Source organism: Mirounga leonina, unplaced genomic scaffold (genome assembly GCF_011800145.1).
Source record: "Mirounga leonina isolate KUSES-001 unplaced genomic scaffold, KU_Mleo_1.0 Mir_82, whole genome shotgun sequence".
NCBI lineage: Eukaryota > Metazoa > Chordata > Mammalia > Carnivora > Phocidae > Mirounga > Mirounga leonina.
The window spans coordinates 39,817,316-39,831,203 of NW_023270825.1; the positions used below are offsets into that span (position 1 = coordinate 39,817,316).

The 13,888-nt window shown below is 41.8% G+C and overlaps 1 protein-coding gene across 2 annotated transcripts in view; it reads right to left on the reverse strand.

Moving 5' to 3' along the window:
- DAAM1 (dishevelled associated activator of morphogenesis 1) overlaps positions 1 to 13,888 on the reverse strand; it is a 164,581-nt gene that overhangs the window by 24,029 nt on the left and 126,664 nt on the right. For both annotated transcript variants that reach the window (XM_034992415.1, XM_034992414.1), the window contains one exon: positions 7,998 to 8,104. In XM_034992415.1, the coding sequence (XP_034848306.1) occupies positions 7,998 to 8,104 (107 nt within the window). The remainder of the gene's footprint in view (positions 1 to 7,997; positions 8,105 to 13,888) is intronic.

Genomic DNA, 13,888 nt, shown 5'->3' on the forward strand with positions numbered 1-13,888 from the left:
GAATTGTAGATGACCGAGAAAAACTAAATTCTTTTTTTTTAAGATTTTTAAGATTTATTTATTTATTTGAGAGAGAGAGAGAGAGTACACACGCAAGCAGAGGTACAGAGGGAGAGGGAGAGAGAATTTCAAGCAGGTTCCACGTCCAGCGCAGAGCCTGATCTCACAACCCTGAGATCATGACCAGAGCCAAAATTAAGAGTTGGATGCTTAACCGACTGAGCCACCCAGTGCCCCAAAAAACTAAATTCTGAACTTGATTATTCATTAGGAGTGCTTAAAGTTTGCTTTCAGATAGGTGGAAATCTGTTATCATTAAAAAGTTCAATAGTTAATATGCAGGCTAAAATGCATAAGGCACTTCATGAGGAGTTTTCACATACATAATTTCATTAGAGGTTTAAAATAACTGTGATGCTCATTTTTTTTTTTAATGGAAGGAGAAACTGAGGCTCAGAATGGCTAACTGATTTGCCCAAGGTCAAACATATGGAAAGTGGCAGTATCTAACACAAACGTGAAACTCTTTTTTTTTTTTTTAAGATTTTACTTATTTATTTGACAGAGAGAGACAGAGAGAGGGGAAACACAAGCAGGGGGAGTGGGAGAGGGAGAAGCAGGCTTCCCCGCGGAGCAGGGAGCCTGATGTGGGACTCGATCCCAGGACCCTGGGATCATGACCTGAGCCGAAGGCAGACGCTTAATGACTGAGCCACCCAGGTGCCCCAAACACGAAACTCTTGATTCCTAACCCCAAATTCCTTTTACAAATCTGCTTATCTAGTTAATATCTTTTAGGGAAGAATTTATGCAAAACCACAAATCTGTTTTCTGTTTACCATAAATTTATATGATTTACTAATTTAAATAAGGATTTATGTCTTGTTTGTGTCAGCACAACAAAGTGTGGGCTATAAAGAGGCATGAAATTAAAACATACTTGTAAAAATGTGTTTTTATTAGACACAACCAATAGTCTTAACCAGGGGGAAAAGTCTTAATCAGATTATTAGCTAGAACAACAGAGTCACTCTTTTGTTCTATTTGTAAGCATTAGATCCAGACTTACTTAAAAAAACAAAAAAACAAAACTTACTTCCTTATTAAACTACCACTAAAGTGGCATATTAACATTATTTGGTCTGTTCTAGTCTATGATCTTCAAGAAAAAAAATCACATTTAGGCCTAGAGATAAAGACATAAACACACAAACACAGAGCAAGCCTTCACGGGGAACATTTGAAGGCGGGGGCTTTGGCATCAGGCTGGGCCCCAGTCCTGGCTGACAATGCCGGGCCAGTGTGACCTTGATGAAGGTTTTCTTAAGCCTAGTTTTCTCATCTACAGAATGAAATACTGCATGTAAAGCATTCAGCACCCTGCCTGGCCATGGATAAGGCTCACTAAACTATAGGTATTACTCTACTGGGGACATGCCGCAGCAGGACTTTCGTAATGTAACCTACACATTCACAGGCAGTTACGTATCGTTACACCGTGCTTAGTAGGGTTATCACGAACACTTCCCAAAGCACTCTCACACCCATCATTTCACCAGTTTCCTCTCTGTACACAACATCGATTAGGCCCAGGAGTATTAACCAAGAATTAGAAGACAGGGTTCTTATTTTAAAGGTGGTTATAGTGTTTGGGAGAATCAAATAATAAGCTGAAACACTCGTGTTCTCACAGATAAACGAGAGGGCAGCCTGAGTGCAGGGGTGGACACAAAGGTCACAGAAAGAGGAAAGAACCCTGGAGTAGAGCGGGACGATGCACACCCCGCTCTGGACAACTCTGGCTTGTCCCTTTCTCTAGATTTTGACATGATCTTGTTTAAACCAGCCATCTTGCTAGTTACACTGAATGCTCTTTCATGTGCCAATAAGTAGGAAAGGGAAGAGACAAATTCGTGAATCTTATCGTACTAGTAGCATTCTCTTTTATCTCATGTTTTCAAATCCAAACATAGCATCTGGCAATATGTGAAATTGCCCTTTTTTTTTTTAGGGAGAGAGAGAATGTGCGTTGATCAATACAGGGCTAGATCTCACGACTGTGGGATCAAGAGTCTTTTTTTTTTTTTTTAAAGATTTTATTTATTTGAGAGAGAGAATGAGATAGAGCATGAGAGGGGAGATGGTCAAAGGGAGAAGCAGACCCCCCGCCGAGCAGGGAGCCCAACGCGGGACTCGATCCCGGGACGCCGGGATCATGACCTGAGCGGAAGGCAGTCGCTTAACCGACTGAGCCACCCAGGCGCCCGAGATCAAGAGTCTTAAGAGGCGTAACTGACTGAGCCACCCAGGTGCTCTAAAATTGCCCATGTTCTAAAATGAGACCCATTCTATCACCTAGTCGGAGGTGTGGTGCCATCCTAATTCCCTGGACCTGCACAGACTTCAGACTATTTCAGTCATTCTTGGGACAATCATCACCCCGCAAACATTTTCACCAGAACATCATGATGGAAAACCCCCCAAGTTAACGGGAACAATTTAGCCGAACTGGCATGGGTAAGACATATGATAGAATAAAAACCGTATCCTGGCTTCACTGAACAGGCTCTGGGTAGCCCTCAATTCCAGGACACGGAAGGCTTTGAGGCAGTTAGAGCAACTACCGCAGTTCAGCCATGCAAGGCCAAGGAAGAGGAACATTAAGGAAGGTTGAAACTGCCACTAATGAAAACCAACTGGCTGTGGAAACATCCACAGTCGTCCTGAGAAAAGCTCCACTTGTCAGAAAAAAATAAATTAGTTCCGTGTCCTTTTCACACTGAGCCGAAGAAACTACTTTACAGTGTGGTTCTGCTGAGTCCTTCTGTTTTGCATTTAAAAGGAGTTGAAAATCGGAGTGAGAACAATACTTGAAGTATCAGATTTGCATTTCATTAGCTCCCCATATGGAGTGCAGAACTTCTTGCTTTTGAAATTGTATATATTTATGCTTCTCAACCCCCAGAGGCTGTCTGGACTACACACTGGCTCTAATTCATAACAATTTTGGTTTCTCTTTATGTGTCCCACAAAGAGACTCGGGACTTTAATGGATAGTACTTAAGAAAATCTACCTGTCAACATACTGCTTTGCATGTGGCCTGTTGGAGCAGACAAAGAAACTGTACCCCCGGGGAAAGAGGAGAAGGGGACTCCGCCCTCTGGGATGGTTCTGTAGGTTGCCGGGTTCTTAATATCATCTGTCATCCACAGAATGAGTTGCTAATCTCTGTAATTTAAGGACTCTACCAATTCTAACGTTTTAATTGCTGTTAAAGCTTGGCAGGGTGGCAACTTTTGAGACATCCACCTCAACTTTCTTTACAAGGCAGGAAACAAACCGGCCATTTAAAAACAGTATTTAAGTCTACCTTGCTCCACTCAGGTATTTCAAAAATTTGCCAAGAGAATTGGAACATTCAGGCATAATTAAAATAAGTTAGGGATGGATGGCTCGATTAGCCTTAGGTCTGCTTCGGTGGATGTAAGCCAAATCTCCCCACTTTAAAGTAGCTTTGTGTGGTTTACTGCACCCCGGCTGCCATGTTAAGTGAGCATCTAGAAAACAAGAACGGCACACTTCATAAAAGTGTATTTTAGGTGGGTTCATTTTGCAGTATAAACCAGCTTCCACATTTCTTTTTTTTTGGGGGGGGGAAGGGAGAGGTCTGTTTTAGGGAATAAAGCAGAGTGAATTTTAAATTGCCACATGCCGGGGTGCCTGGGTGGCTCAGTTGGTTAAGTGACTGCCTTTGGCTCAGGTCATGATCCTGGAGTCCCAGGATCCAGTCCGCATCGGGCTCCCTGCTCGGCAGGGAGTCTGCTTCTCCCTCTGACTCTCCCCCATCTCATGCTCTCTCTCTCATTCTCTCGCTCAAATAAATAAATAAAATCTTAAAAAAAAAAAAATTGCCACATGCCGCCTGCCTATACCCAGTAAGTTGTTGCTCGCTCCGCCTGCAGCCTGAGGCAGGGGTTCTTAGTTTGAGGAACATCATGTCCATTCCACTCGCAAGTCTGTGACAGGCAGGGTCCCTCGTGGCCTGGAGCTTTTGTTTCAAACTCACACCTTCCAGGCAGTCTCTTCCTGGGAGCTGCAAGTGATCCTGGCCACTCAGGTGGCGAGTTCCATGTATAGGGCCCGCATGTCCCTCCCCCACTTTGCCTGTGGGACAGGAGGGGCTTCCTTCTGACTCCCTTCTCTGCTCTGGGCAGGGCTGTGGCAGGTGCTCTAACCAAAGGGTCCACTAACTTCTTCAGTGTGGGAGCTAAGGGCCAGCTTTTAGGGATAACCAAACGCTGCAGACATATGTGCTCATTAAAATATTCCCCATGGAATACATCACAGGCTTATACTGTGGTAGAATATGGGGAGAACACGGTGTTGCTGGGAATTAAACTCCTCGTCAGCAAGGTAAGAAACAGACAGGGTCGCCAGTCTCGGGGAATGAAATACGTAGAAAAGAAGAAAGACAGTAAGTGTGGAAAGGAAGGAAATCTTGACATCCACTTGGAAACACTCCTATTCATTGTCCCCATGCACAACACCGGTGTCCAAGTCCTACTGAGGGTCGTGTCTCTTTCAATTCTGTCTCTCGTCAGGTCTCACCTGGACATAAGGGCCTCCTATCTAGTGGCTGCTCTCGCGGCCAGCTCTCGACCCCTTCCAACCTCTCCTGCAAAACCTAGAGAGCAGACTTCAGACCTTATTAAAACAACTTGCACCAATTCCTAATCCCATGGGATCACAGGCCACTGACTGAGCAGCGACCGCATGCGGGTCCCGGCAGCAACTGCTTCACACGCACCAGGTCTAACATTCCCACACCGAGAGCCCGCCGCAAGGCCAGTCCTCTGCCCATCTCCCTTCTACAGATGAGGAGGGCACGGCTTGACCCTGGCTCAGCAATGCCCTCACCAAGGCACCAGGCATGGGTCCCGGGCTCTCTTGCTCAGTCTCATTCTTTATGACTGATGATCGCTACAATCGCAGGGCTCTCATCAGCTGTGCGCTGACCTGTTGGGTGCCTTGGCTTCTGTGGTGCCCCTCTTTGGAACTGCCTCCCCCCTCGCCCCCCCGCCCCCACCCTGTAACTGTTATCACTCTTTGAGGCCCCCTTTCTCTGGTGAGCTCCGTCAGTGTCCTTCTCACTTGGCTGAGCTCCTGGCTCCTTCTGGTCAGATCAGCCTAGGCCTGAGCTGTTCCCAAGCCACCGTGCCTGTCGTTTCTCTTCTCCAGTGAGCCATGAACTTATAAAGTCACAGTCCACTCTGTGGCACCCTGCCTAGTGCCAGGAAAATAAATGCTCCCAAGTGGTAACTCTAAGAAAAAAGCATCGCACACACTTCCATAGATTTCTTTCTTCCTTCTAGCCCCTAGCTCCTTTTGTGTGTAGTAACGCATTGCCAACGAAGAGGGGGGAATGAAAGCAAGGTGAACTGCTGACTGGTTAAACAACTAAATATAACCCAAATTAAAACTAAATCTGCTTCGGGGTGCCTGGGTGGCTCAGTTGGTTGGGCGACTGCCTTCGGCTCAGGTCATGATCCTGGAGTCCCGGGATTGAGTCCCGCGTCGGGCTCCCTGCTCAGCGGGGGGTCTGCTTCTCCCTCTGACCCTCCCCCATCTCATGCTCTCTCTCTCTCATTCTCTCTCTCAAATAAATAAATAAAATCTTTAAAAAACAAACAAACAAACAAACAAAAAAATGAAATCTGCTTTATTTCTATTACCTTTACCACATAGCATATTACAGGTCAGTTCTGTGCTTTCCTGACAGGAGTAAACCCATTGATCATGGAGCAGAAAAGCATGTAGGGCTGAATCCTCTGTGGGAAAGATGGTTTTAGAACCCGATCCGTAAGGTCTAATCGCTATAAGGTCAACTGGGACTTAAAATTACCTTGTTATGTACAATACACTTTTTAATTATGCTCATTATAGTAACACTCATTTGTTAAATTGGATTTTAATAGATAATTTAACAGATACAAGGCAATTTCTCAAAATTATCTTCCAGAGAGAGTTTAGATACACACAAGTTCTAAGTCACCTTAGGCTCTGACACTTCTGAGGTAACAAGGAAATTGGCACACTACAAATTGGAAATAATTCCTTCAATAATGAGATGGGAAATTTGCCAGAAAGAGTTGTAACCTTATCTATAACTAGTGTTAGTATTATTATCCTCACTGACATCTCATGCTGAGAATAATCTGTCTATGAGGAACTGGGTCACAGATTTTACTGCGACGAGCACTTAAGTACTATAGAAATTCAGAGTGATAGCTCCCTTTGTTAAGCTGTTTAAAAGTGTTCCTCTAGACTGCAAAAGCAGAAAATATAGGCAGAAATTCCAGGCTTTAGGGGGAAAAAAAAACTTTCCCCAAATTTTCATTTAATGTCACTATTAAGAATGTGACTTGTAAAAAGAAATTATAACAAAACGAACTGTACATACCATTGAAGATAAAAATAAGGAGACCTTCAGATTTTTCATTAGTATCTTCCTGAGCATGTGTTCAGGGAGAAAAACTGCGGCTAAGTAGAGGGCCTGGCCATTTACACAGCTTCCAGCCAGAGGCACAAATGAAATGCTAACCTGGGATGGGGCCCTGCATCAGGCTCCCTGCTCGGCGGGAAGCCTGCTTCTCCCTCTCCCACTCCCCCTGCTTGTATTCCCTCTCTTCGTTGTGTCTCTGTCAAATAAATAAAATCTTTAAAAAAAAAAAAAAGAAATGCTAACAGGATGGTTCATGTTACCTTACTGGTTGTATTAAAACTCAGGGATCTCACTAAGCTTCAGTTTCTCTTTTACTAAAAGAAACACTTGCTCCCTAAAGTCATATATATCTGGCTAATAATCAAGCTCCATGCTGTAAACCAAGCAGCAGTGCTTTGTGTTAAAAGAAACTCACTGTAAGACCATCTAAAAAATAAAGACCGCCGGGGTGCCTGGGTGGCTCAGTCGGTTATGTCTGACTCTTGACTGCAGCTCAGGTCATGAACTCAGGGTCGTGAGATCGAGCCCCACGTCAGGCTCTGCGCTCAGCACAGAGTCTGCTTGAGATTCTCTCTTTCCCTCTTCCTCTGCGCCTCCCCCTGCTTGCGCTCTCTGAATAAATAAAAAATAAAGACTGCCACCTTCCCTCTTTACTCTCCCTGAAAGCGAAGCCACCTTACACCAGCTTTAATACATATACAACATTCTTTCCAGAACGTGACCAATGCGACATATACTTAATGCCCCCAAATTCAGGATCTTCATTCACCTCATAAGCGTTAAGTATCTTTGCCTGACAGAAAAGTCCCTTCTAGAGAAAAGAAGAAATTAGATACAGAAAAGCTACTTGAAATGCCCAGGATGACCTGACACAGTGCCTGAAGCTACAAGCAGATTCCAGCCTCCCAAATTTCCTTTCTTCTTTTCAAGTTCCAAGGCTGTGATGGTTCGTTAATTATGAGAAAGATTTCTGAACAGGGCTGAAATGGATAAATTAGCATTTCACTGGGGTTTGAGATTTACGTATCTCTTTAGTCACAAAAATGTTCAAAAAGAGCATGAAATCAGAAACTTGAAGTATAAAAAGGTGACACAGAAAAGCAAAATGAAACAAAGAGCTGTCATCGTTGTTGCGGATTCTGGGACAGTGTTACTCAACAATCAAAATATCTCTAAAGCCAGGAAATATAAATAAAGGTAAAGTCCATTTTACAGGCTCTCTGGAAAATAAACAAAACACTGATTTGGGATGTTCTGCTCTTTAACTTCTGGAGTCTGTGGAAATTAAACCCTGAGAAAGGAAGCATCCAGCTCTGATGCATTCCACACAGGGAAAGTGAGGGCCACGAGTTCTCCTCACCTTAGACAGAAGAGAATCCAAAGAACGGAATCTCAGCAGAGTCCAGTTAAAAGAATAAGTACAAACATGTGGTTTGGAGCCACAGGAGAGGAAAGCTGGTCCTACCAGAAATGTTTATTCAACACCAACAATACCTCGACAGAAGGATGTTGCAATTCTGAGCTCTCCGACCATCAATCACTGAAAGTTCTTTGACTTTAAGTTTGGAACTCAGTGTGTCATCAATGGCATCTGCTTCTTTCTATAAAGAGCATGAAAGAAATCCATCAAAGTCAAACAGGGACATTCCAACTTCAGATACACACTTTTCCTTTGTATTTTGTTTACACACACACACACACACACGCACACAGGCGAAGCGGAGATGGTGAGGGAGGGAGCACAGGGAAGTGGTGGAGTTGAAACGAAAGGCTAAAATCGAGTTGACAAAGGGAAATAGTAAGAAAAGCTGACCACCCACATTTGAAAAAGCAGTTTTGGAAGAACAAAGTGCATCTCTAAGTTGAAGATGCTAAGCGTGCATAAATTATCAGTGAGTGGTGCACTCCTTTTGTCTCCCAAATCCCTATGGATAGCAGACAGAAGAACTGTCACTATGAATCAAGCTCGGCTGAGGCTTGCCATTGCTAGTCCCGGCCATTTGCAGGGCCCATTCACTCCAGAACCATTTGCATCCTGACCACTCAAAAAGCTGAACAATAAAGCCTCCCAAACGTCCTCATGTGCAACAGGAAGCTCCCAAGCCTAGATGGTACCTTTCATCACCCTGGAGTCTGATGCATAACAGACAGGGGGCAGTTCAAGGCATTAGTTAAATTACTTGAATTAACAACAAAACACTACTTTGCATACTCTGCTGCTGCTGTACGAAAAGCTGTAAGCAATGATGGCCAGTAATAATTTATGGTGGAAGAGGCAAAAAAACCCAATTACTATTTGAGTAAACTGGGCATCAAGGTGAAAAATACAGACTAACTTGATAAATAGAAAGTTTAATTTTATTAGAGGTCAGAATCAATTTTAAAAATGGATCGTGGCATTTTTAAAATGTAAGAAAACCAAAGAGCTCTGGAACTGTGTAACAGTTTAGTTAAACAAAGACAATATGGAGTTTATAGTAAGAGGCACCATGTGATCAAACTTCAACTGTCTCCTGTCAGGCTGAGATTTCAGGCAGACCTCTAAATATCAGTTAAGGATTGAAACCCAATGCGGAATTACCTAAGCCCTGCGTTATACTATCTGAAAAAAAATTGGATAACCAAGACATTCTGAGCTTATAGTGAGCCAAGAAGTTATAGTAAGCAAGGTTTAGGTGGTTGCTTACTTACCTGCTTGGAGTTACTGTTCACAAAGAAATCCTACAGCCATGGCAGAGGCATGGAAAAGGCAAATCAGACACATGCAGTTCAGAAATCACAGCAACAAGTGGGAGAAAGTCAAAGCAGTCAAGGAAATCAGTGATACAGGGTAAGAGAGGATTTATGCCCCAAGGACCAGCAATGAGAGTTGATGAAGATGGGGGAGGCTGGCTGAAGATACAATGAAGAGCATGGAACTAAGCATTCTGGGGAAAGAGAGAAAACATGTGCTGTACACAATTTTCAATGGGGGCAAATCAAATTCAAAGAAGAAAGGACTTAGGATACTCCAGAAAGACCCAAGCTGGGACAGGAACAAATTCTCTTTGAAAGAGAAATGGGCTCCATTTATTCAACATGATGATTTTCACTTGAAGCAGAAAATATCCATCAATTCCACCAACTTGGGGAAACTTCTCCCATGGTCATGTCTACTAGCAAAATATGCTTTTTTTTGTTTTGGGTTGAAATAATCTCCTGTCTTCTTGTGCCATAAGGAAGGATTAAGAAAATACACCAGACAAATTCAACAATATACGTCAGTAATATTAACCCTCAATATCCCAAGAGTCCAAACAATGCCTGGTGGCACTGGGGGTAGGTATGAGGAAAAAGACCGTGCAATTAAGAGACAGTAAGTGATCATGTGGTGTGCAGCCCCTTCGTGGCCCTGTCCCAGCTGCCTCAGGGTTGTTCAAGCACACGAGGTCAGTAGCCTCCTCCTGAAATGCTCCAGACAAGACTTGGAGCGAAGAAGAGCAAGAGGAAGAAGTAACTGACACATTGAGAGAAAGTTAACAGCTTTCTTTACATATTTCTGCCATGCTGGAATGAGTAAAGCTTTGGTGTGCAAAACACACCCCAGCTTCCAGGCCAACGGCTTGCACAACCAGCAGTTGCCCAGCAGATTCCTCAAGGCCTCACTGGCCCCGGCTGCACAGCTAAGGCCAATTTTACACAGATGAGCTGTCCCACATCATTTCCAGCAGGAAACAAAACGTGTCCCTCTTCTGCTCCACCCACACAAGGAGGGATTGCTTCTCTAGAATGGCATTTAAAAATAAGTGGATAACCACAAGAAACCTTTCTTCTTCTCTGATGCCATGGTTTTCTTTTGTCCTGGTTGTAACCACCAGGTTTTCTACTCTGAAACTCCTTAGGACACTTGCCCTCGGAAAGCAGTGTCTCTTTCCAAGGGCAGGAAGGGAATTCCAGGAAGTCATCTTATCCAACTTCTCTCTCTCTCAAAGAGACAAGTTGCTAGCTGAATTTAGATCCAGCTCTTAGTGTCTGGCTTTCAAAGAAGAAACTTCTATGAAGTTCTCTAGCAACTTAAGTCTCTGTTAAGTTCCCACTGTCAGAAAATTAAGACTTCTGACCTTTACCGTCGTGGGCTATGGAATCAGGCAACTATCATTTATTAGGTGTGAGGCTTGCAGCTCAGTCTTACTATCTGCAAAATGGAATTAACAACTAGATTATTACTGTGATGATAAAACACGATGATTCGTGTAAAGCATTTTGTAGAGTACATGACACATATTTATGAGCTCAATACTTGGAAGCTATCATACAATACAATTATCTTTCAAGCTGTTGATCAAGCCCATTTTTTCTCCTATTGCTCTCTTTTTCACAGCTGGTCAAGATCTCCCATTTGTTACCAGCAGCAGCAATTAAGTGTAACAGTTAAAAGCTAAGTATTATATCCTATCTTTCCAGAGGTGAGGATGAGGAACGCCATGGGAGACTTTAGTTAATTGTTAGCCTTGAGATTTCCCTTCTTTAGGGGCCCTTTAACCAACACATTTTAAATGAAATCACAAAGCTTATTAGAGGGGGTATGTTAAAAATAATGATGCTTCCCCAGGCCTCTTTCCAATAAGTTATCATTCTTTTTGAAACTTTAAATTATTCACTAATTGGCTTGGGCCAAACAATGCAGGATCACCTATATTTGGTTCTACCTAACAGGATGTCTGATTCTTTCAGATGATTTTTGGTGTAGGGCTTTGGTAAATAGAAAGTTGGGACTTGCATTTTCAGGAACCAGTGATGATAGATTCTTAGAGATAAGGTTCTGCAATGACATAATGATAACACTTCACAGATAATAATAATCCTTACCTGAATGGTTCTTAATCTTTTTGAGGTTGAGGTCCCTTTGTAAATCTGATAAAAGCTAGGGATCCCTCTCTAGAAAAATGCATACTATTCATATAAATACATACTATTTATACAAAACCCTGCCTTTAATTAACTCTTACCATGGAGTCAATTACAGAACCTCTACCTTATACTTGGTTTAAGAAAAACCATCATTCATAAGTTTCTCTTCTTTCTTCATGTGCCATGGCTAAGGGCCAAGATTATTGAAAATATCCTAATTCATAATTTTTCAATGTGAAATCTAGATCTACAGAATAATGAAAATGTAAAAAGAATAAGAAAAAAAAATTCTTTGACCATTTATATAAAAAAAAAAATCAGAAGATAGAATTGAATGTTCCAAATGGGAGCCCAAGAATGACTTGTCTTTTACATATTAGCAGGAGAGGTCAGATTCTGGAGCTTGGGATAACAGTTATCCTTTGTTCCCTAAATCAGAGCTGAGAGGCTTTCAAATGTTATACTATATGCTGATAAAGAAGGAGTGTCCTCAGGCAAAGAACTGGGAGAAGAAATGGAGATATGAGCTGTTAATTTATTGCTACAAAGATATGACTCCCCTTAGGTATATAGGAAATTCATTTTCCTCTACCCAACTGCATGGATAGGGAGAATGAATTTATTAACATCTCAACATGAAAATTTCCCACAAAACCAAAATGAATATTGTTTAACTCTATCTGAAATAGTACTACTATGCAATGCACATTATGTATTAAGTCTTTTGTGGTTGGCCTGGAAATCACGCATAATATAGTTTCAACGAGAAAGAGAGGTTCTGAGATAATTGACTTTCAAATGAACTTCTGGAATGTAAGCAGGGGAATAACTGCACACTATTAAATTCCATTTCATGTGGCACATAAGCTTACATAATCAGCTCTGTACACCTTTGCTAGCCACACTGGAAAAAAAAATCCTGAATAGAAATGGTCTTATTCTTAAAATTGGGATTACAGAAAATCCTTTACAAAGCCTGATTTTCATCATGAACAAGACCAGGCATCAGAACAAAGTGAAACTGAAAATTTACGCCACTTTGTAACCTGGCTGTGCCACCTGTTCAGACACTGAGTATATGCTAAGCCATATTTCTATTATTGATGAGATAGGAATAATACCTCATAGAGCTGGTGTGAGGGTTAAATAAAAAGTAAGTATAAGAGCGCCTTGAGAACCAAATTTTGGGGTTGATGAGATTGAGACTGTGCATTTCATACTCGGCACCAAAAATGTAGTAGATACTTAATATCATCCTTTTTTAGTCTATATTATGGTTGTTTGCAGATTGTCGTCCTCTTTGCTTTTATACTGCAAGTTGCATTATAAGCCTGTGTAACAGTTTAATACATTTGCAACCTTTGAAGTATTTCATATACAAAGTGGACATTATAAATAATCTGCTTTGATTTTAATGATAAAATATTTCTCAGATCAATTGGGCATATGTTGTGTATGTGTACATATTTTATTAAAATCTCTCCTAAATATCATTAACCAGAGTTCACCTAAATTATATTAATCTCATACCTGAGATTTTGTTCAAAATCTTACTCTGTGTAGTGTTCTTGTTACAGGCATGCAGGTAATGGTATTCATGTGTTCTGCTTCTCTGAGATACTAACTTGTTCAAACAACTGGCTGAAGTTCAGACAATCTGACCAGGGTTTTATAATTGGAGGGAAGAAAGAGGAGATACCATAGAAAAAAATAGGCTCCCAGTATTCATTTGGGAGTGGAAAAGAGAGCAGTTCAAGTGTGATGATAATTACATAGTGCATTGCCAAGATTAAAATGAAAATGCACGGGTCTTAGACACTGCCATTAGATAGGAGACTAGGGAACACTCAATGACAGGCACCCCATTTCCTTTACTCTGTCCTACATATTCCTACTAGAATGTCTGCATCTTTGTATTTTTCTTTTGTCTCTTGACATTCAATAAACTCAATAAAATGGCTCCAATTACCTTCATTTGGGAAATATATCTGTGGTTTAAAAATCTCATCTCAAATTCTTGCAGCAAGAGGGGAAACATACTTCAATTAAGCTGAGCCAAGTGTGTTGAAATTTTTTTTCCAGGAAGTGCTATTGAAAATATCACAAATGATTCTACTTACCCATCTACTTAGTGTTAAGTACAACTGAAATGTTCTGGTCTATACTGACTGGAATGACTACTGATTACTTAAACAGAGATTGGTTGCTAGGAGACAATTACCCAATTGCTAGGCTTTCTGCAACCCTGTCTCCCAGAGCTCTTGAGAACTGTCCACATATTTGTCCCAGAGCACTTTGGCAGCATCCTTCTGCACCTTCTGCTGAAAGCCTGTTAATTACAAGTCTTGTAAACTTGGGCCTTTTAACCACCTGCCTTCATAATAAATGCAGCCTACATGCTCAGACTTGGACAGCATCATTTGGAATAACTGCTGTTTTTCCTTCTTTTAATTTACTTTTCTGAATTCCCAAACCTTCACCTTAGGCAACCAGAA